Here is a 22777-nt window from a genome sequence, read left to right as displayed (position 1 = left end):
CAGCAACCTTGGTAGTAGTAAACATGGTAGGTCTTGACGTATATAATATTTTATGTGGAATCATCCATAATTTATTTTTTACAGATGAGTCAAAGATGTTTTTTTAATTTCTTTATTCATTTGTTATTATATTTTATGAAAAAAAAACCACACACACAAATTAAATAAGATCAAATTAAATTAAATGATGTCCCTTGATTTGTAAATGATTTTTTTCCCTGCTGTCAAACATGAGAACATGCATCATTTTAATGTCTTTTTTTGAAACAGATGACATTAGCTCAGTTGTATGTGTCTGTGTACATTAGTGTATGAGTGTGTGTGAGTGTGTGTGTGAATGGATGAGTGGTTTCTTGATGTAAAGAGCTTTGAGTGCCTTGAAGGTGGAGAAGCGCTATATAAAAATGTGACAATTTCCCAAGACATCAAAAAATAACTCAAGAGTATTGGTAGAAAATATAGCAGTATATACGAAATCACCATCATGAGGTTTCTTGAGCCTGTAAGTTATTCTCCTTGTACTGTGATATGTGTATTAAATGTTTAATTCCTTCTACAATTTTCCTAAATGATCAATCTATATTTTAGTACGGCTTCATCAACAGCTGTCTGCAGTCTTTGGTGGTGGAGCGGTTTGGACAGGAGACATGGAACACACTCAGGTCAGTAACCACATTGACTACAGCCTATATAGGATTTATACGTATAGCTGTACTTATTATGTATTATGTATATATGATGTGTTATGTATGTATTAATTCAATTGTGTTTATATTTGTACTAGTTCTCTGGCAGGACTGCAGGATCCCTTTATGACCTACACTGTCTACGACGACGCTGTGACTCTTAAACTGGTGCAAGAGGCCTGTGCGTTGTTGGGTAAATAAATAACTTTTTTTATTCCTCATTATAAGACATTTTTACGGACAAACAAAACAAATGATTATGAGCATTATTATCACTGTGCAGTACAAACCCTATGAGGTCTGGGATAAATTAGACCAAAGAAAGATGGCCGACGTGCTAACAAGGTCCATGAGGAGTTGACCTAAAACTCTTTCCAAACAAATCGGCTTTTTGTTCCGGCTAAATTTAACAATGTAATTTATATTAGATACAAATGAGAGCCATAAAGAGGGAGGTCAAAGGTTAACCACTGGATACCACAGAACAAATGGATGTTAAGTTAATGTCAGAGGAACGGGACTTAGTTCTTACCAAACTGATGCATTTTGTGTATTTTTTAAGTAACAATTTAACAGGCTTGGTGTATCTGCTATGAACATTATATTTACATTGCTCTATGTAATATATAGTAGCGTTTCAAGCTCGATTTTATACTGAGGAATAGACTTGATACTTAATATAGATTCTTATGCCATGATGATAATAAAAAATGGGTTCAAGGCAAAAAAAAAATAACATGTCCATAAAGACCTGCAGGCAAACTCTCCTGCTTTAAATAAATACATAAAATAACCATAGATTTTAATGCCATGGATTTCCTACACAACCTCAACAAAATTTGGAAATGCAGTAATATGGTACAAAAAATACAAAAATAAATGTTTAGGCAAAACAAAGTACACTTTATATAGTACATTTTTATTTTTATTTCATTTTTATATATATTTTATTTTATTTTATTTTATTTGATTTATTTTTTTATTTATTTTTTTATTTATTTTTTTATTTCTTTATTTTTTTTTTTCTAATGACCTTATACCAGAAAAGTTACAAAGTGTGCTTTTAACAGAAACAACTACTGTAGTCACTCTTACTACTTCTGCTACTATTACTACTACTGCTACTTTTGCCCTTGTCTAGTCCAGGTTTAGTCAAAGTTTAGTCCCTGTTTTTGACAAAATGGGCAGATATTTATCTCATTATGGGAACAAAAAAACTCAGCATGTTTTCAAGTTCAGATATGGGTTAAAATAGGTCACTTTTCTTTATTTATTTGTTTATTTACATTAACAATACCTCACTGATATATGAATCTAGTTTATTAAAAAATCAATAACAGATACCCACAGCTCGCACTATCCCAGGGCTGTCCCACGGCCCTCATTAGGGGTCCTCCTGGGAGTGAGTAAGGCCTAGCACAATATTTGTATGCTTCCATGTATTCATTAGCATCATTTTCCAGTCCATATTATTAATAACTACTGTTTGTTTTTCAGACGTGCAGCCGGACGAGCTGCTCAGACTCTTTGGAGAACACTTCTTTAGCTTCTGTAAACAGGCCGGCTACGATACCATGCTGAGGACACTAGGGGGCGATCTCGTTGAGTTTATACAGAATCTGGATGCCTTGCACTGCTACCTGGCTTTGTCCTACCAGGTTTGTGTACTATTACCTCTAATACTACAACTACTACTGCTGCTACTTTTACTTCTATAACTACTGCAGCTACACAACATTTACTGCAAAAGTGATACAACATATTATGGGCTACAATGTACACTGTCTGACTATTCTTACCAGTACAATAGCTTTTGAATTCTACTAAAACTACTTCTACTATTACGAGACTATTTACACATCAATTACTGCAAATTTTCTTATTCTATTCTATTACATTGTCTGTTCGGTACTACAAGTTATCTGACTATTCCTACAAGTACAGTAGCCTTTGAATTCTACTACTACTGCTACAACCACTACTGACCAGTTTTACTACATCCACATTATTGCTGCTCTGTGCTACTTCTATTTGATCATTGATACATTGTCTGTAGTACAACTGCTACTACTACTACTATACTACTACTACTACTGTACTACTAAACCTGCAAAATGTATCTTTCTTTTCTATTGCAATGTGTATGATTGGTAATTGAAATCATCCAATTATCATTACCGGTACAGTACTGCTATTGCTACTATGAGTACTACAACAACTACTACATCCATGTCACTCCATGCTATTCCTATTCGATACTACTTCTGCCTCTTTCATTATCATATCAACACTATAAAATTATGATAACTACTATTACTACCTACTTTTACTACGGTTGGTACAGTCGGTTACTACCAGTACTACTACTTTTTGCAGGAGATGAACGCTCCTTCGTTCCGTGTGGAGGTGACGGAAGAGGAGGACATGTTACTTCACTACTACTCAGACCGGAAAGGACTCTACCACATAGTTCCAGGTACTACCAAAAATATTATAATGTTATTGTTGTTTTACATTAAAGTGCATATGACAGGAGCACTTTTCTCTAAAACATAATCATAGTTAAGATTGAAAAAAAAAAAACAGTCAGAAAAATGTTTTGTCCACAAATGTCAAGTTTCAGTTTCAGTTTATTTGCATTTATTTAAGTATAAAAAACACATTGGAGAAAAGGTGCATAAAGCCCAGTGTTCTTCCATCCATTCAAAACACACACAATGAAAACATATTAAAACACAGAGCACATAAAATACACCACTAATACATAATTTATCCAAAGATGTACAAAATAAAGTGCCTGTTGCAGTTTGAAAGTGCATTGTTTGAAGTGATCTTAGCCTGTGGGAGGAAACTCCTGCTGTGGCGGGATGCAGTGCAGTAGATATTTAATGGCGTGGAAGCGCCTTAAGGAAGAAGTTAAAAACTGGGAGGATGATCACTCGGGTCATTAATAATTGATAATGCCCGATAGAGAAGAGTCTGTTTGTAAATGTTCTCCAGGACCGACAGCTCCACACCTCCTGGACTCTGTGGACGGCTCTCTTCTCTTTGGCTGCGTCTGTGAGGACACTTTCAATAACTCAAGGAAAAAAGTTTAAAAGGATGTGTTTGTTTGCACATGTAGGAACAATTACACTTGTATGTGAGTGCAGCTTAGGTCATTACAAAGAGTCACCCTGAAATGTACAGTTTTTTACTATTTGCACATCTGCACCACTGATTGAAACAGGCTGATGAGGCTGATAACAAAATCAATCACCATCTTATACGTTTAGCAGATGTTCAGTTTCAAATTATTCTGCTCACTCCAACAAACATTTTTTCCACCTCTGATGTGTAAAGTGTAATTTATTGTCAGAGTTTTATCTATATTTATCTATAATATCATCATTCACACTAACAAGACCAATGACAGCGGTATCGTCTTCATACTTTACGATCTGACTTTTAGGATCGTTATTTTTAATGGCTTTTCATTTTTAATGGCTTTGTAACTTGCAAACCATTGAGGTCAAAATCCATTTGCAGATGGCATTTTGTACGAGAGAATTAAGCACTGAACTATAGTCCAGAAAGAAGCATGAGAACCCAACAAATGTGTGTGTGAAGTGTGAATGCCAAACCCCCCCCCAAAAAAATATTAGAAGTGCTTTCTGAGTGCCAATAACGTTCATTAACAAATGTGTGTACTTTGGCAGGCATTATCGGAGCAGTGGCTAAGGACTTCTTTGACAGCAGTGTGAGGATGGTAGTACTGGAGCAGACTGAGGAGGAGCAGAGGACTGGAAAACAGGAACATGTGGTATTCCTGGTCCAAATGTGGCAAAATCTTCCAGAAAAATCCAACACAAATCAAGTTAGTCCATGCAATTCCACATATTATAATAGTTTTTAAAGGTACACTACGTTACTTATCCTGTCTCCATGGAGATGTTAGTGCTTTGTTTGGAATGTTATGTTAGATACTGTAATGCTATACTGAGAAGCATTCCAACAACTCCATGGTGATGGACGTACACCCAGAAAAGTTATGTAAAAGGCAGATGTTTCAAATTATTTCAGGAAAAGTTATTTGCCAAAATGAGGGAGAGATGCCAGAGAGTGAAGAGGCACGGATGGGACTTGATCAAGACTGCAGTTCTACCAGAAAAAAGTAACTCAAACTAAACTAAATGTAATTTTCCATAGACAAATTTTGTTATTAGATGTTGTAAATGTTGATTGTTAATGTTAATTTGACTTCCAGGCCAACCCCAGCGCTCCTGTACTCCATGTTACCCTGAGAGGTTATGGATAGAGGAGAAATCGTTCTGCAATGCGTTTCCTTTTCATTTGGTGTTTGACGCAAATGTAAGTATTATTACCGGTATGTTAGTTTATGTACAAGTACAATAGCACAAATACAAATAATGTCTCTAGCTGATAAAACTGCAAATGTAGCTCATAAAATGTCATATTTTCTTGTAGCTCAAAGTACACCAGGTTGGAGTCAACATCTATAAGTTTTTTCCTGGTCTGCTTAGCGACAGTGCCACAGTGGACCAATACTTCACTTTGGTTCATCCTCAGGTACTATTGCTTCTGCTACCACGACTTTTAATGCTGATTTTGCTACCTACACCACTACTACTCCTGCTACTGCTCCTTCTCGTTGAACCTTTATTTCTAACCTTGCTGTTACAATTATCAATGCTCCTATTGCTTTGACTATAATTGGTACTGACGTATGTAACTGTAGTTCTATGAATCCCGGATGACCGTCAGAGGGCGGTTCTGAAAGCACTGACTTTCTCTGCGCATGTGCAAAGGAAACAGCTTTGAAAGTTGAACAAAGATTAGGCATTTCTACATTCTGTTTCCTTTGAATTCCTCCACTGTCAATCACGCCAACTGAGATGAGAGAGCCAATCAGAAACCAGCCACCTCTCCTCTGTGGGCGGGATACAGAGTGGCCCAAAAGTCACTGACACTTTTCAATCTTCAATAGCTCCTATAATTCTTAAGTTATACTCACCAAATTTTAGCAGTAGGTAAACTGAACCTTCCGAGATTTTTGGCAATATATATATATTATAATTCTTGACTTACACTTGTACTTATCACTACTTAAACTAGGGGAAGTAAAAATGACCTATTTTTTTTAAATAATGTTTTTTAAGTGTCCACCATTTTTTGTTTCGCACTGAATAGCCCAATCCAACACACTCTGCATAACATTTGAAAGCATTGATATTACGTTTTAAGTCGTTTATTGTCTGAGGTTTATTCGCAAGCATCTTTTCTTTAAGATCTCCCCACAGGAAGAAATAGGGACTAGTCAGGTCTGTGGAGATCACATACTGCCCCCTGTCTTTGAAAACAACTTTTTATTCATTTAATGGCATTTACGCTCGAGGCATTTCTGGTATTAAAATGTCGACTGTAACACCACTGGGTTTGTGAATTTGACCCATGTGACTCAAAGTACCACTGTACAATGAGGGTGATGTATTTGCTCATATTAATGTTGGAGGGGTCATTTTAAATGCGCTAAAAAAATAAAATAAAAGTATTCAGAAACAAAAGAGTTATGATTTTTTTTCAACTGTCATTGACTTTTATATAACATATAACAGTGGTATTAAGGATACTTCCATGTTTGCGTCCAGGTGACCTTTACCATTGAGAGCATCAGACAGTTCATCAACAGTCAGTTTGTGCTGGAGAGCTGTGGAGAGAGGAGCTCCATCAAACTCAGAGGTGAGACTCAGAAGATCCGCATTACGCTACAAACATTTAGCTTAAAGAAGACCTATTGTGCTTGTGTCTGCTATATAGTTATAATCTATGACACCTGTGGATCAGTATGTTATAATTTGCACATTTTAAATCACAATATTCATCTAAAACAACCTGATAAATGATTGAAGATTGCAGATTGCTCAAACATGCACAAATTACTCTAAATACAACTTTGAGACAATAAATGAGAAGGGAAAACAACTATAGCATGGTTAAAAGATCTGAAAAGTTGATTTTGCATAGTAGGTCTGCTTCAAAGGTCATATAGCTTCACAATTTGACTTTTTCTCCAGGTCAGATGCTGTGGATGGACTCTCTGGGCTGCATGTTGTACCTGTGTTCTCCTAAACTGCGGAGTCTCCAGGAGCTCCAGGAGTCAGGGCTGCACCTGGCCGACCTGGCCCAGCACGACGTCACCCGAGACCTAGTACTGCTCAACCAACAGAGGCTGGCCGAGATGGAGCTCACCAATCAGCTGGAACGCAAGAAGGTCAACACAAGTCTATGTCTGTTTAAATCAACCACTTAAAGAAGACATATTTAGTAGTGTCGTAGGAGAGAACAGAGAGTGCATTTATCTTGGGTATCTACAGGCTGTGATTGGCTGAGACAGTGGCATTAACATTAGCATAGCATCACTGTGATAATGTGTTGAACGTTCCCAGGAAGAGCTGAGGATCCTGTCCCACTTCCTCGAGGTGGAGAAAGAGAAGACGGAGATGCTGCTGTACGCCATGCTGCCACGCCACATCGCCAACCAGCTCAAAGACGGCAAGAGCGTGGAAGCTGGTCAGTTAAAACTCATAGCATTATTAGCTATTTGGGGGAAAAAGTGTCTTGGAAACATGTAGACTGTATACTGCGTGGGGATCTAGAATACACAGTTCTCTAATACTTTAAGAAGATGTGAGTCTGGTCACCATTGAATCTGCCAGAGTTGATCGACAGGTGGATTAGCCAATCAGGGATAAGCATGGTCCACCCATATTAAAACAAATATGGCTGCTTAAGAGGAAAAAAGTGTGGTTTAGTTCCCATACAGCTGCTCACTTTTACAGCTGTCCTCTGGTCCGGAGTGGGATGTGCTCAGGAATTGATCCAAAAGACAAAGCTCTGATAGTGTAATGATATATATTACACACAAGTACAAGCCAATTACAGACAAAAGGTCCAGGTAATCTCTGAGCCATTGTGAGAAAGACCCCAAGCAAAGGACTGCTCCGGTATTTATAACCTCCTATATGGTGCCTCTTTCATAACCTGTCCTATGTCCCAAGACTTAACAGTCTCCAGATGTTCTCCACTTAGCATCTCAAGGATATACACGAGTAGGTGACCTCATGACCTCTATGCATTTAGAACTTAAAGGGACTAGAAGGAGATCAAGGGTCGCCTGAAGCAGGCCAGACACCACAAAAGAAAGGAAAAATATCACACATAGGGATGGAGATTAAAAATAATAACAATGAATGATTATATCGACAAACGCTTTTCGTATTGGCCTCTGTCATGCTCTGTGTCAGTGAAAGGTGCATTCAAGTAATCACAGGGAAGGGTTTACTCTCATAAGAAGAGTAAACACTGGTTACCTCTTAAAGCCCTAGAAAAACTATGAAAATTGAGTTAATTTCACTGGTGTACAGTGGTTAATGCATTCCTAGCACCCTAAATATTCACCACAATGAGTTTATAAGCATTTTTTACAACATTGGTGATACTAACAACAACTAGCATGCTTAAAACGCACTTCCTGGCGATAAAAAGTTGTCCAATTAGATGCAGACAACACACTTTTTGACTAGAGCTGCTTTTACAAATACATATCTGTACTGAAGGAAAACATTTTTACAATTTTACTTTCTTACTTGTCAAAAATCAGATCTGAGTCCTTTTAAATGTGATATATTTTTGTGACAGCAGTTTTTTCCTTATTTTAGGAGAGTTTGAAGTATGCACCATCTTGTTCAGTGATGTGGTTACGTTCACAAACATCTGCTCTGCCTGTGAGCCCATCCAGATCGTGCATATGCTCAATTCTATGTATTCCAAATTCGACCGGCTCACCAGCGTACACGATGTCTACAAGGTACTGCAGTCAGCAACAGTCATGTAGGACTATTACAAATACTACGGTAGTCTATGCACTAGTGGACATACAAGGCCTGTCATGATAACAAAGTTTGAAGTATGATATAATGGTGAAGAAAATATAAACAATAAACGATAATATTGAATGCCTTTATGCCACTGACACAATAAAAAAGCAGGATTTACCCAAAATAACTATTCTATATTAGCAGTATTATTAATGAACATGAGCTGCCCTAAATAAATGAAACACTTAGAAGTTATTTATTCAACCATCTACAGCTCAAATCTTCAGAAAATTACAAAAAATAGCAAAACGTTCCCACTACTACAAAAAAAATTACCCACGTTAAATATTGACCTTCAAAAATAATTATTCCATCTATCGTGTATTGTGTCAGTATAGTGTTTATTTTTTGTTTATTAACTGCTCACCCAATTTATTTTCATTATGTTGAGTGTTTGGAAAAGCTACATGTTCATTATTTCACTGTTTGATTATGTCACTTCTGTAGCTCTGTAAATGGACTTAGGAATAATAGTATAAAAAAATACACAAAATCCTCAAAAATATGTACAGATGTGCAATTTTACAAAAAAAAGAATAGACAAAAAAGTTAGCTTGGCTCTAAAATATTGATGCAAATGTAAACAATAAGTAGGTCTTTTTTTTCATTCTTTTGTAAAATTTCATGCCAAAATCATATCAAGAGTCCAAAGCTACTATTTGTAAGTTTATTAGATTTTTTTCACTATCAGACATCAGTAACGTAGATGACATCTAGTGGTGATAAGTGAGAATACAGCAGAAGTGGGGCAGCCAATCTAATTACAAATTGTAGCTTTAAGGAAGTAAGGTTTTATAGATTCTGTTTAAATGAGCACAACAAGTCTGCCCCCTGCAAGTCTCTTCATTTTTTTCTGTATCATTGTTTATGGAAATAGTTTTGTTTATGTAAAGTCATATTTTTAAAGATGTGAAATGTGCAGAGTGTTATATGAAATCATCGCTCACTTAAACAATAATATTATTTAAAAATACTGCGTAGGACATATTACATTACACTGGACCCCCTCTTCCCATTGTAGTAAATATATCTGGACATATCCCTTTCCACTGTGTCCTGTGCAGGTGGAGACGATTGGTGATGCATACATGGTGGTGGGCGGAGTTCCGGTTCCCACGGTGACACATGCTCATAATGTGGCCAATTTCGCCCTAGGAATGAGGATCGCTGCCAGGGATGTCACCAACCCTGTCACTGGGGACCCCATCCAGGTACACAGCCTTCAGAGTAGAACTAGAACAAATCACACAGTGGCAGGTGGATAGAGGACATTAAAGGTGCAGCTTGTAACTTTTCTGGTGGAATTGGCTGCTTTTCTCCTTGGAGATGTAATTGGCTTGTCTGGAATGTTCCACAGTATTCCATTAAAACCTATCCCCATGGTGATGTAAAGCTTACTAGTGATGCTCTATAAATATATTAGTTATTACTTACTATTTTTACTGCTACTGCTACTATATTTCATAAGCTCTGTCGTGAGTACTTTTGTTGCCTACCCAATGTGGTCTTAAGTTACCGTAGTTTCCGGACTATAAGTCGCTCCGGAGTATAAGTTAAAAAAAACAAAGACAAAAAGAGCTACAAGTGCTATTTATAGTCCAGAAAATACGATATATGTTCATGGGTTTCTGGCAAATGATTCCTTCCTCATTTGAACGATTTTGTGAGGACCTTTCCCCATTCAAAAGATATAATATTTGTGTGTAAATTGCATAGTCTCTTAGTGGACAGAGGACAAATGCCATGGCTTGAAACTTTTTTTTCCGTGTGTCCGTGTGCAGATCCGCGTGGGGGTGCACACAGGGCCTGTCCTGGCTGGGGTGGTGGGACAGAAGATGCCCCGGTACTGTCTATTTGGGGACACGGTCAACACAGCGTCCAGGATGGAGAGCCATGGAGTACCTGACCACATCCACCTCAGTGCCTCCACCTACAGGTCAGAGAGGAGATAGCAACTAAGACCAATACTGGTACCACCACTACCAATGAGTGTTTTCATATTTACTATTATATATATTTTTGTGATATAGTTTGACAAACTCTCCAGATATTTTTGGCAATCAATGTACTACATAACTTTTCTGGTAAATGGTCTGCCAGCTGCTTGTCTCCATGGAGATGTTATTGCTTTGCCTAGAACATTCCACAGTATATCATTAAACTTCAACATCTATATATATGGAGACAAGTGGGAGATGCCATCAGTCCACACTACAGGTCAGATCTATGAAGAGGCAAGTCCATTCACAGTAAGAATATATGTTTTTCAAGGTATTGCTAGATCATAAACAACTTTATAATTGAATAAATGTAAAATAGATATGTTTAATGTCATATAGTGGAACATTCCAGGTAAGCCATAGCTTTTCCAGGGAGACAAGCAGTTAGACCTTCAACTTTACAAAGTGCACCTTCAAACAAATGCGTAAAGGATTTGATCAACTAAATTTGCATGGTGCTTTCTTGCCTAAAACAACAAAACAAAAAAAAATCTAAATAATGACTAATACTAAATCTAACAAAAGGGGGAAGGGACTCCATGGAAAACCCAGGACACGCTGTCTCTTGGTTGGCCCAGGAACGCCTTGGGGTCCCACTGTAGGAAGTGTCTAGGGTGAGGAAGTCTGGGAATCCCTGCTTAGACTGCTGCCCCTTTAACCCAGTCCTGGATAAACAGAAGAAAATGGATGGATGCACAATTGTAGTTACAACTTTAACATTTTACATCACATTTGTACCTGTCTTGTAGTACCCACATGGTCCACACAGAGGTGCCCTTGAGTCACAGTACAGTCTGGTCTTTATACTTGCAAGAAAAAGTGGCTGCTCTCCTCTGGTGTCTCTGTCTGTGCTTATAAATATGCAATGTTTCATTCACAATATATAGGATTTCTGCCATATTGTCACCAAATATAACAGCGTATTAACTATTGAGGAAGGGGGCTAAAAATAATGCACATATTTCTGCTGTGACCATAGTAATAAATCATAACTATCACTGGAGGCACTTCCACGGACTATTTTCAAGCCTTTAATGCACAATACTCTATTTCACAATCTTATCACCCAGGCCAGGTTCATGCTAGAAGGAAAACAATTCCTGGTAAATTGTTCATGTTCGTGCCAAAAATCAAATCATCAAACAGTGATTTGAAGTGTAACAATAGTGACTCAATTACATATACTGTACCGTTAAAATACAGGGTCCCAGGAAGGTTGGGGGCAGGAGTGAGGAAGCTTTTGTATTAACAAGCACAGGTTTACTCACATGTTTGGTGTTATGTCTATTTATATTGCAATGCATCTCCTCATCCTTGCAATTATTATTTGAAAATGACAATAAAAAAGTCACAAAACGATATACAGTACAGTTAAAATAGATTATGCAATAGATATACTAAAGCAATGTGTTGACTTCCATGAATGCATGCAAGTTCATTTTTTGGAGCTATCTACCAGGTTATAATATCGTTCCATCATCAAAAACATGTAGTAAGACTCTGTGCTAGGCTCCGCCCACAAGCCTATGTCATCACTGGTTGCACTTTTCTGTACTACATTACATTCTATACTTCTATACTACCATTTTGAAGCCATCATTTCCCGTTGTATATTAGCATAGCATCTTAACTGTTTGCTTTTACTAGTATATCTTCTCTATTCCCCATGTGTCACTCTTGTGGTCCAGTATATCAGATCACTCACTTGTATGAGCCTGTCCTACTTCTGCAGTGGTTATATATTCACCAGAGACACAGATTCATAACCATCGGTCATTCAGAGCCCGACACAGTTCAAGATCTGTGGAGTTCCACAGGGGTCAGTGCTTGCCCCACTTTTCTTCCATTTAAACAAGGTGACTGACTCTGGTCTTTGGGCTATACCCCGAGTGAGATCCAAACCAGGTGGAGCTATTCTTAGATATTTTACCCCCAAAATAGAATGCTGCTTATTTTAACTGTGTCTTATCCCTCATTTCAATTTGTACATAATATCTAAATAATAAAAATACAGATACAAATAATTATGTTTTACTGTTCAAATCATCTAATACTGACAACATATAGTTTTTATCACAGACTCACAGTGGTAAAAATATTGTTATGCTGTAAAATAATTCACTCAAGTAGGAATAAAAGTATAGTGTCTGAAAACTACTCTGAGAAGTACAATTTTATTAAAAGGTTACTCAAATAAATGTGCTAGACTAAATGTATCTGTAACCATCTGTCACTTATTCAGTAATCATAGTCATACATATACTGCCGTTGTGTCTTTGGGCAAGACACTTAACCCCCCTCACCCCCAGCGCCTGCGTAAACTGGTGTATGAATGTGTCTGTGAATGGGCAAGTGGCGAGTGTAAAGTGCCTTTAAGGTAGAAAAGCTGTATTAATGTGACCATTTTAGTAGAGCAGTAGTATGTGAATGTGGATAGGATAACACATAAGATAATAAATATGAAAAGCATCTCACTAGACACAGTAGAATGCAGTTGTGACGAGCTTTAATATGGCAGCATTAAAAGTGATAAAGGATATGTACAGTATAAACTGCAGTGAATGTAGTAAAATATAGAGTTGAGTGGCCATGGGCCTGATATAGAACAAAAAACAAAAGTGATCAGGTCAACTGATACAATAATTTAACAAAATAAAATAAACTACTTTAAAACTAACTGCAGCAAGGAAGTGTTTAGAACAAACGTAGGACAGGGATTTAACTGCCAACTTTTGTATTTAATAAAAATAATAATGCCTTACACTTGTAATGCTCTTTACAGACTTGCTGAAGCCTCTCAAAGTGCCACACTGTAGTCATTATTCATTCACTCCACACTTGGTGGTGTTAAGATACTACTGTAGCCACAGCTGCCCTGGAGCAGACTGATGAAAGTGAGGCTCCCACTCTGCATCATTAGCCCGACCACCACCAATACACACACCACTTTCAAAGCAGGCAAGATGGGTGAAGTGTCTTGCCTAAGGATACAACAACAGAACTTGGTCCAAGTGGGAATCAATCCGCCTCAGGCTACAGTTGTAGACCCAGTCGGACTTTTTAGTTTCTTAAAGCAAAGTTGTATTCTTGCCAGGACTTTTTTTCATTTTAGTTGCTCTTTTAAACAACATTTGGTATCTTATTAAATGTATTTTTTTCAGTGAGTTAAAGGACTCTGAGTTTGTCTTAGAAGAGCGTGGACAGGTTGAGGTAAAAGGCAAAGGGCTGATGACCACCTACTTTCTGCTCAAGAACCTCAGACTGTCTGAAGACGCCATTATGGGACGAGAAGACTCACACTACCCAGTCTATCCTGAGAACACGGACCAACAAACTGCCCAAGGCAAGTTATCAAAACACTAAAGGAACACTACTATACTGGGATATTGTTAAAGTGCATATGACAGACTTTTTCTATTTAGTTTGGTGGTTAATCAGTTAAGTGTGATTTAGACCTTGTCAACCTTATGTTTGCCAGGTAACTTATGGAATTACCTCTACGTATGTACATTCATATGGGCTGCCCGTGTCCAGGATGTAAAAAGAAAAAGTTTTTTAGTAAAATCTTAAATATGTTTACCTTAGCTCTGTTTTGGCAAAGTTTGTAGTCTAATCTGTCATATCCACTTTAACCAAACCTGATATGACAAGCGTACTCTTAATTTGACACTAATTATTGGCATGGTTGACTAATTCATGTAGCCTTCTGAAAAGCATTTCTAGTGTTTTAGGGAATGACACAAAACGGCAGCGCTAATTGGGCCGACATTAAAACCGCGGTGCAGTCCTCCCCCTCTTTGGGAGTAAAAACGCCAGAGATGACAAACGCAATTAAAAACAACTGCACTTTACAACCAGTGGGGGGATTTGAACGAGTGAGTGATTTTTGAAAGAAAAAGGATCTATGTAAGGATTATTATGTTTTCTACTCATGGAAATATGTGTTTAAAATGGTCTTGAAATGCTTGTATTGGAGGAATCAATAGAAAGAAATGTAAACGTGCATTATGCAACTTTTCTGGTGGAGGATTTGGCTTTTTGTAATGAATACCCTGCACAACATAGACAAATTTAATGCCATACTGTGAACATTCCATTTAAACCAGTAAAACATTAATTGTGACGAGTAGGTGATGGGCCCTCTACCAGAAAATGTACATAGTCTACTTTTAAGTTATAACTAAGAGATTCATGCTTTCGAAAAAACAGCTAGTTGCAAATATTGTATTTCTGACCAGTCCTGATAAGCTCCGGTAGGTTTTGCTTTCACTTTAACATAGCAAAGCAAGACAAAACATGCAGAGTCCACTGTGGAGGGACTAGTTTATCATCGCTGATTTAAAGAAGTGTCGAAAGTGTCTAATATTTGCTTGGCTGCTTCTTATCTTGTGTAGTTGGTAGCTGCCTCTCCAGTCTGTGTCTAATATAAATCACTCTGCAGTTTTGGTTATTGTTTCAAATGACTGCAAATTAAAAATTATGTTTCACTCGTCTGCAGTCAAAACTTTTTATATATCGTATTCATAAATCTGTCCTTTATTCTTCTAGCTGTAGTAAAATAATATTCATTTCAGCGTAGTAGGTGAATTGTCCACTGAAAAATATTGAGTCCAAATGTCTCATAAAAAAGGATATTCATACACATGCATTCATACGTTTACCTTGACCTTTTGTCATTTTTTCCTAAAGCAAAAAGTAACAATTTTTTATTTAAAATGTTGATGTATTTGACTTATCACAGATGACGGGAGAGTTCAGCCTGAGAGCACGTTGTGCAGTGACCAGCGTACCCCCGGTCCCCCTGAGGCCCCTGGGAGCCCGTTTGCGTTCGACATTACGTGGCCCTATCCCGGCAAAGAACAGCCTTCCTCTGCTAAAGGGCAGAGCAACACTTTCAGTCCAACCTGTCACATACTTTAACACTGTGTTTCAACAAAGTGTTCAAATTAGACTCAAGTTTCAACAAGCTTTTTTTTATTTAGCAGTTTGTTCCAATTTAGTTTTAATATAAATTGATTTCAGATTTTGCAGTTTAAGCAGTTTAAAGCACAGTGATTATGCAAAATTAAGTTTTTAGAGCTGTTAACCATAGTTGTTTCCTTGTCATTTACCCACTCGAAGTAGTATTTAGAGTGATTCATACATGTTTAAGCAATCTTTCTTCTCCTGTATTCAAGACGTCATAGTTCCGCTCTACCCCCGTTTTCACCACCTCCGGTACACACCCACTGCCCCTGTAATTATTGCTTCCTTTATTTTCTTAATCGCTGATACGCGTAGGATCCAGCAGCATCACATAGTATCGCAAATTTTGATACAAATGGAAAATATCTGCTACTCTCTAGTGCGATCTGCAGCTGTCCGTAGGTGACACCAAGAATAAAGTACGGCAGAGTAGGACTTTCTTGTGGGAAGGGAGGGAATTGACTCCAATTTAGCTTTGCAATTTTCCATCTTGAAAATCAGCTGATGTATTTCTTTTATTAAATAGTTTTAGATGGCTATTGCGATTTAAAATGTCCAAAATATAACATAATGATCCACGGGTGTCATAGATTATAACTACATAGCAGACAAAAGTAGTAACGGAACTGCTAATGTTGATCACACTCGTACCAACTACAGTAGAATCAGCCATAAAGTTAAGGTTAAGGTACACTTTAGTGTCCCCATAGCGAATTTGTCCTCTGCATTTGACCCATACTTCAATGCCACTGGGGCAAACGTGTCCGGAGCAGTGGGACCCATCTCCACATGTTGAGTTAGTCATGCTCAGAAGTACTTTTAGCTGGAGGATTTGACGTATGGTGCATGTTTTGGGTTGGTAAGGAAACCGGAGTGCTTGGAGGAAACCCACCAAGATGCAAGGAGAACATGCAAACTCCACACAGAAAGGCCAGATCAGTAGGAGTAGTAGTAGTAGTATCTTTGTTGTAGCATTCATAGATTGGCAGCTTACAGTAGTAGTATGTTTCTCCTCTCTTCCACTTCACACCACATGAACCCACTCTTTGACTCTGTACTGTTTGGTCATAACTTTCACGGCGCTGAAGCGTACTTGTGGTAAAAGTTGAGCTCGCGTCTCAGCTGGTAGCCCGCGTGTGGATGAGGGTAGAAGGAGCAGACAGGAACCATCTGCCGTCTGCGTACCCAGAGGAGCAGAGCAGAGCGGCGCACATGACCAAGCGTGAACGATACACCGTTACACTTGTCTTTTATAATTAAGTACAGCTGCCGCATTCATCCACTGGACACATTATTAGGTACACCTGTCCTGGAGTGCAGAAAGTACATGGAAGTGATACTAGTACTACCACTACTGCTATTACTACTACTACTACTACAACAACTTTAGATTTAGGAAAACACTGAGTCAAGTTTAATTACTGTCTGTACTGCTGTTATTGAGTTTCTGCTACTACTACTACTAGGACTACTACTGCTATGACTACTATGACAGGGATTACTACTACTAGGACTACTACAACTGACATCTACCTAGTACCTATATGACCACTACAGCTTCTACCACTGTGGCCATTACTAATACCCTCAACAATTTCCACTAAAGCTACTCTTAAAGTTAATACTGAGACTACTTCCTAGTACTATTACCACCTAATAATATACCACAACAACAGCTATTATTGCTACTTCTCACTGCCAACTTGTATTTCTACTTTAGTTATTATTCCCACCTACTTCTGACTTCATTAAATACATCTACTACTACTACTACCCCTTCAACAACAAATAGTCTTACAACTGTTTCTGTTACTGTTTTTTTGGTCCTGATGCAGACTTGCTTTGGTTCTGTTCTAGTCCTGTTTGAGTCCAGTTTGTCCTGGTTTAGCCCTGGATTAGTGCTAGTTTAGTTCTGGTTTAGTTGTTCTAGTCCTGGTTTAGTCCTGGTTTAGTCCTGGTTTAGTCCTGGTTTAGTCCTGGTTTAGTCCTGGTTTAGTCCAGGTTTAGTGCCACTTTTGTTGCAATTTTAATATAGTATGTGAACAGACCCATCAAGTAGTATTAATGTTATAGCCACTACTGTTACTACTACTACTACTACTACTAATACTCCTTCCAATGTATAACCTCTGCAGTTTTGTTATTACCAAAAGAATTGCTCGTAGCATTAGTAACTTCTTCTTAATACTACTACTTCTACTGCTACTACTAGACTATTACTACCGGTACTCTTACTGTCCAATAGTACTATGCTCCTACAACAATTTCATTATTACAAATAACTACTACTGCTTATACATACCTTACTGTTATTAATACTTCCAATACTACTGCTGTTCTTATTACTACAAATCCAAATACTCTTACTTTCCTATTATTATGTATCCTACTACCACTGCTGTAACTCCAGTTTGACTAGTACATTGTTATATAACGCCCTAAGCATTATTTTGTAAAATATAGAATGTATTTTTTTCTGTCTGTAAATTGCTGCTTTTGTCGCTGTGTGTGTATGTGGTTAAAGTATAAGTACCTGGGGGCCCACAGAACTGCAGTACTTTGGAGTACTCAGCGGCAGCAGAGTGGGTTGTGTAAGAACATAATGGCCTGGTCCACTTCAGCGCAAACACTGTACAAGAACTTTAGTCAAAATGGAAGTAGGATTTAGCTACAACAGAAAATATGCACAAATCATGTTACATACTGAATATTCTACTTAGTACTAATACTACATCTGCTGCTACCACCACTACTACTACCTCTGCTACTAGTCCTGCTACTTCTACTTCTATTTTAACTTTAACTTTTTCACTGCTCTGACTCAGATTGGTTAAAAAGGTGCACTGTGTAAGTTTTCTGTTGGAGGTTACGCCACTTGCTTGTCTCCATGGAGATAGCATTGCTGTGCCTAGAATGCAGGATATGGGATTAAATGTATCTATCTCCATGCCACAGGGGTATGATAGCTATGTTTAATGCCATACTGTGGAACATTTCAGGCAAAGCATTACCATATGCATGAGGACAAGCAGCTATGAACCATCTATCAGAAAAATTACACAGTGAACCTTTAAAGCTACTATTTGTAAGTTTGTTTGATTTTTTTTTGTTACAAGTAGATGGCAGATGTGAAACCTGTTCTTTGTCCCCTCACCTGACCCCTCTCCCTCCCCTCACTTGGTCCTCCCCTCACCTGACCCCTCCCCTCACTTGGTCCCACTCCTCACCTGAACCCTCCCCCTCCCCTCACTTGGTCCCTCTCTTCACCTGACCCCTCCCCTCACTGGATCCCGCTCCTCACCTGAGCCCTCCATCTCCCTGACTTGGTCCCTCCCCTCACCTGACCCCTCCCCTCACTTGGTCCCTCCCCTCACCTGAACCCTCTCCTCACTTGCTCCCTCTCTTCACCAGACCCCTTCCCTTACTTGATCCCTTCCCTCACCTGGTCCCTCCTCTCAGTCCCTCCCCTCACTTGGTCCCTCCCTTCACCTATCCCCTCCCTCTCCCCTCACTTGGTCCCTCCCCTCACCTGTCCCCTCCCTCTCCCCTCACTTGGTCCCTCTCTTCACCAGACCCCTTCCCTTACTTGATCCCTTCCCTCACCTGGTCCCTCCTCTCAGTCCCTCCCCCTCCCCTCACCTGTCCCCTCCCTCTCCCCTCACTTGGTCCCTCCCCTCACCTGTCCCCTCCCTCTCCCCTCACTTGGTCCCTCCCCTCACCTGCTCTGTGCTCTCTGATCTTCCTTTGTCAGGCTGAAGCTGGAACACTGTCAGACAGCAGTAATGTAGATACCATCTAGTGATGGCATGTGAGAATACAACAGGGACAGGGTGACTAATCTAATTACAAAAGGTACTACTATTAAGCTACACGTATTTATATCATTTTTGTCACTTGTACTAAAATATCACATATGTATTTTCAAATTATCTTGCTATAATAGACCTAGTTATCATTAAATAACTTAAACTATACACAGTAAAATAAAATAAAAACTGTTACAAACAATATTAACCCTTCAATAGTTAAATAAACACTCATCAGAGTTGTTACAGAAAGATCAGAGTCCAATTTGTCCCAGTGTTGGTGTTAATACAGTTAGACCACACAGAGTCAAATAAAAAGGGTAAAACTAAACTTACACCAAACAGTCAAAACAGCAGTCATGACACTCGTTCAGTGTTAAAATGACTCTCGAGCAACTCCGCCCTGTGCCAAACCAGTTTAAACCAGTTCAAATCACTTCCCACTTCCCAGAGCTATGTCTTTTCTCTCTTCACTCTGCGGCTTTTCATAATTAAATACATTTGCAATTAAAAATGAATGATAGAATCTTAAAGCTGTGATGCATTGTAGATGTATTTGAAATGTTTTGTCATGTACATTACAGTTTAGCTTATTTAAGAGGTGCCATGTTTTTTCCAAAATATGTTACTCTACAATGTCAGAACCGTGTAGAACTTTTCTGTTTTGTAGATTATAACTTTAATGTGATGGCAGCTATATCGATCATGATGATACTAATGTGGCTAAGCTAACTCACATGCTTGTGCTATTTCAAACCCAAGTTTAAGTGTTTACTACTTTAATAATTTATGTCTGCTTGTAATTGGTTGCACTTGATTTCAAACATGAACCTTACACTTTGTGGGGTTGAACTGATACATGTGGCAGTGTTAGTTTTTGTGGCAGGACACATCACTGGGACCTCTGTGCTGTGAGTCTGCAGTAGAGACAGATGATCATGAAGGACACGTGTTACAGTGACAGTGGGTTATTACGTACACTAGATGGGCAGGAAGAAATAATTAGCGTTTTCGCTCTGTGATCTGTACTAAATGTCTTTGTTTGCAGATGCAGCCATGCTCATCAAAACCAAAATAGACAAAGAACATGTGTTAAGATCAGTGAACCAAGCCTGAAAGAGTGTTTGGATGCTGGTATGCCACACTCACTGTTTTACTTTTACAGCATTGCATATTTCTCACTGGCTGTTTATAAACTTTATAAAGCATTTAAAAAGTCGTTGATGTTGGGTTTTTTTTTTTACATTTTAGAAAAATGTACACTCAATGTTGCAACAACTAATTGACTCAATTAAGATCAGTTATTAAAAAAAATCAACTGCAAACGTAATAAGTCATTTTCTGGACTAAACAGAAGTTTTCTTTTCTTTTCTACTAAAGGAGATGAATTATCTGCTAAGTCCTTGGGCTTAATGGTTTTAGTTTAAAAAAATATTTCAGCGGTGTGCCCTTTGTGATTTACTGAAAGCAAGAAATAGTTGTTGGAGCCCTGTGACCCTAGTAAAGTGTACTGCATGTAAAACATATGTGTGCATTTTTTTAAGTGTCCAGTGGGATTATCTATACTTGAATGATTTGGACCAGAGTCTGGGGGTCTGTAAATGATCCAGAGTTCATATCACACAGTGTCAAAGCTCGTCCTCACTCCACACTGTCAGCACAGAGTCAAACACTGACTCGGTCCAGTGTTGGACTAACTCTGAAAAATTAACTCTGTCTCAAGAGTAAACTTAACACTCTGGAGAACAGGACCATGTGTTCACTGAAAAAGGGCTGAAAATAACATATTTTACTGTGTACCAATCAAATACAGTGGTCCTTGACCCATATAATTTAATGTGAGGTTTCATCACTAAACAAAGATATCCTATTATGTTTGTTCACCCAATCTGATAATCAGTCATCATGTTGTGAGGCTTTAACATAACTTCTGCCAAAAACAATAATAAAGCATCTTCATAGAATACAATAAACCCATCCTCTCTCTATAATCCGGGGACACCCTTAATTCAACAATTCCGAACTAGTTCACTGTGGTAATCATTTGTTTGGCTCTCAAAAATATATTCTTGTTCTTCTCCACGATAATCCCGAGACTCCCCGCGCGCCCTGATGGGATTTTGGGGAGCTGGGATTGGTTGAAAAGATGACATCACACCTCCCCTCTCTCTCTTTCTTTCTTTCTCTCTCTCCTCTCTTCTTTCCACCAACAAACCAACTGGCACTTTCACGTGTCGCTTGTACCGGATCACTCGCACGCTACGAGACTTTTTCGTTCCAATCTCTCCACCTGATTTCTTCTCCAAATGGAAAGAACGCTTGTGCCAAAAGAGGTATTGTTGGAGAGAGAGAAAGAAACGCGCGCGGAATGGACATCTTAGTGAGGCTCGGATGAGATCGTAATTATTAAAACGTTTTGGGAGGAAAACTTGGAAGGCGAAAGCGAAGGGGTTAGAGCCGCGTCTGTGCGTAATTTGGAGACGAGATGAGGAACCAAAGCGGCGAGGTGATGGATACTATTCAACCCATCTGGAACTTCAGCGGTAAGTCTCACAATATTTGATAAGGACGTGCGTAAAAGGCGTCTCCAAGTGCGCGTCCAAGTGAAAATAAAGCATTACTCTGCGCTTGTTCGGTTGATTTTGATGTCATGGCACGCGTAATTTGGATAGATAGCGCAAAGAGGACGCAACAAATTGTACTAACGAGTTACATAATGCATAGATACGGTTCTGTGCCACTTTCAAGTTGGAAGCGCTGTGTTTCGGAGCGCAACCGAGAAACCTTGCAGATAAATTGATTTTTTGCCCTGGAAGTATAACATTTAAGCTGATATTTTATTATATTTAGGACACAGTTACGCTATAATAAAGAACGGACAAGGCAGCTTTGATAACTTGTTGTGAATACCATGGTTTACCTGTCAAATGTCTGGGTGATACACATGAACGTTCCATTGAAGAAAAGATGTGTACATTTGTTTTTGTACAGTTGTTTTTGCTTCGTGGCATTAAAATTCTATAGTTTTATTACAAGCAAAATAGCAGGAGATAAAAGTAAAAGTTCCATCATTATACAAAAGCTGTCTGACCCTCTCCCCCGCATCCTCTGCTCCACCTGACCCTGTGAATCCTCTGCTCCACCTGATCCTCTCTCCTGACTCTGCTCCTTTGGCTCTGCTCACCTCTCCTCCTGTCCACTCCTCTTTGCTCTGCTCCTGTGGACTCTCTTCCTCTGGCTCTCCTCCTGTCTCCTCCTCTGGTTTTGCTCCTGTCTATTTTGCTCCTCTGGCTCTGCTCCTCTCTTCTCTGGCTCTCCTCCTGTCTCCTCCTCTGGTTTTGCTCCTGTCTATTTTGCTCCTCTGGCTCTGCTCCTCTCTTCTC

General features: G+C 38.7%; 2 protein-coding genes across 2 annotated transcripts in view; both read left to right on the top strand.

The window, feature by feature from the left end:
- Positions 1–484: 484 nt before the first annotated feature.
- LOC117384793 (guanylate cyclase soluble subunit beta-2-like) lies at positions 485–15543 on the top strand. Its single transcript, XM_033981948.1, is given in 18 exon segments — positions 485–502; positions 589–662; positions 785–879; positions 2184–2344; positions 3063–3162; positions 4385–4503; positions 4506–4552; positions 4649–4653; positions 4933–5036; positions 5154–5255; positions 6335–6425; positions 6761–6957; positions 7133–7256; positions 8405–8553; positions 9688–9834; positions 10405–10559; positions 13785–13966; positions 15365–15543. Coding segments are annotated over 18 exon segments (2049 nt in total).
- A 6317-nt stretch (positions 15544–21860) lies between these two features.
- chrm4a (cholinergic receptor, muscarinic 4a) overlaps positions 21861–22777 on the top strand; it is a 62639-nt gene continuing 61722 nt past the window's right edge. The window contains exon 1 of the mRNA XM_055227600.1: positions 21861–21937. Within this exon, the coding sequence (XP_055083575.1) occupies positions 21880–21937 (58 nt within the window). The 5' untranslated portion in view covers positions 21861–21879. The remainder of the gene's footprint in view (positions 21938–22777) is intronic.

This window comes from Periophthalmus magnuspinnatus, chromosome 2, assembly GCF_009829125.3.
Source record: "Periophthalmus magnuspinnatus isolate fPerMag1 chromosome 2, fPerMag1.2.pri, whole genome shotgun sequence".
Classification (NCBI taxonomy): Eukaryota; Metazoa; Chordata; class Actinopteri; order Gobiiformes; family Gobiidae; genus Periophthalmus; species Periophthalmus magnuspinnatus.
Note: the sequence above shows the minus strand (reverse complement) of the source record. Positions and strands in the feature narration are given on the sequence as shown.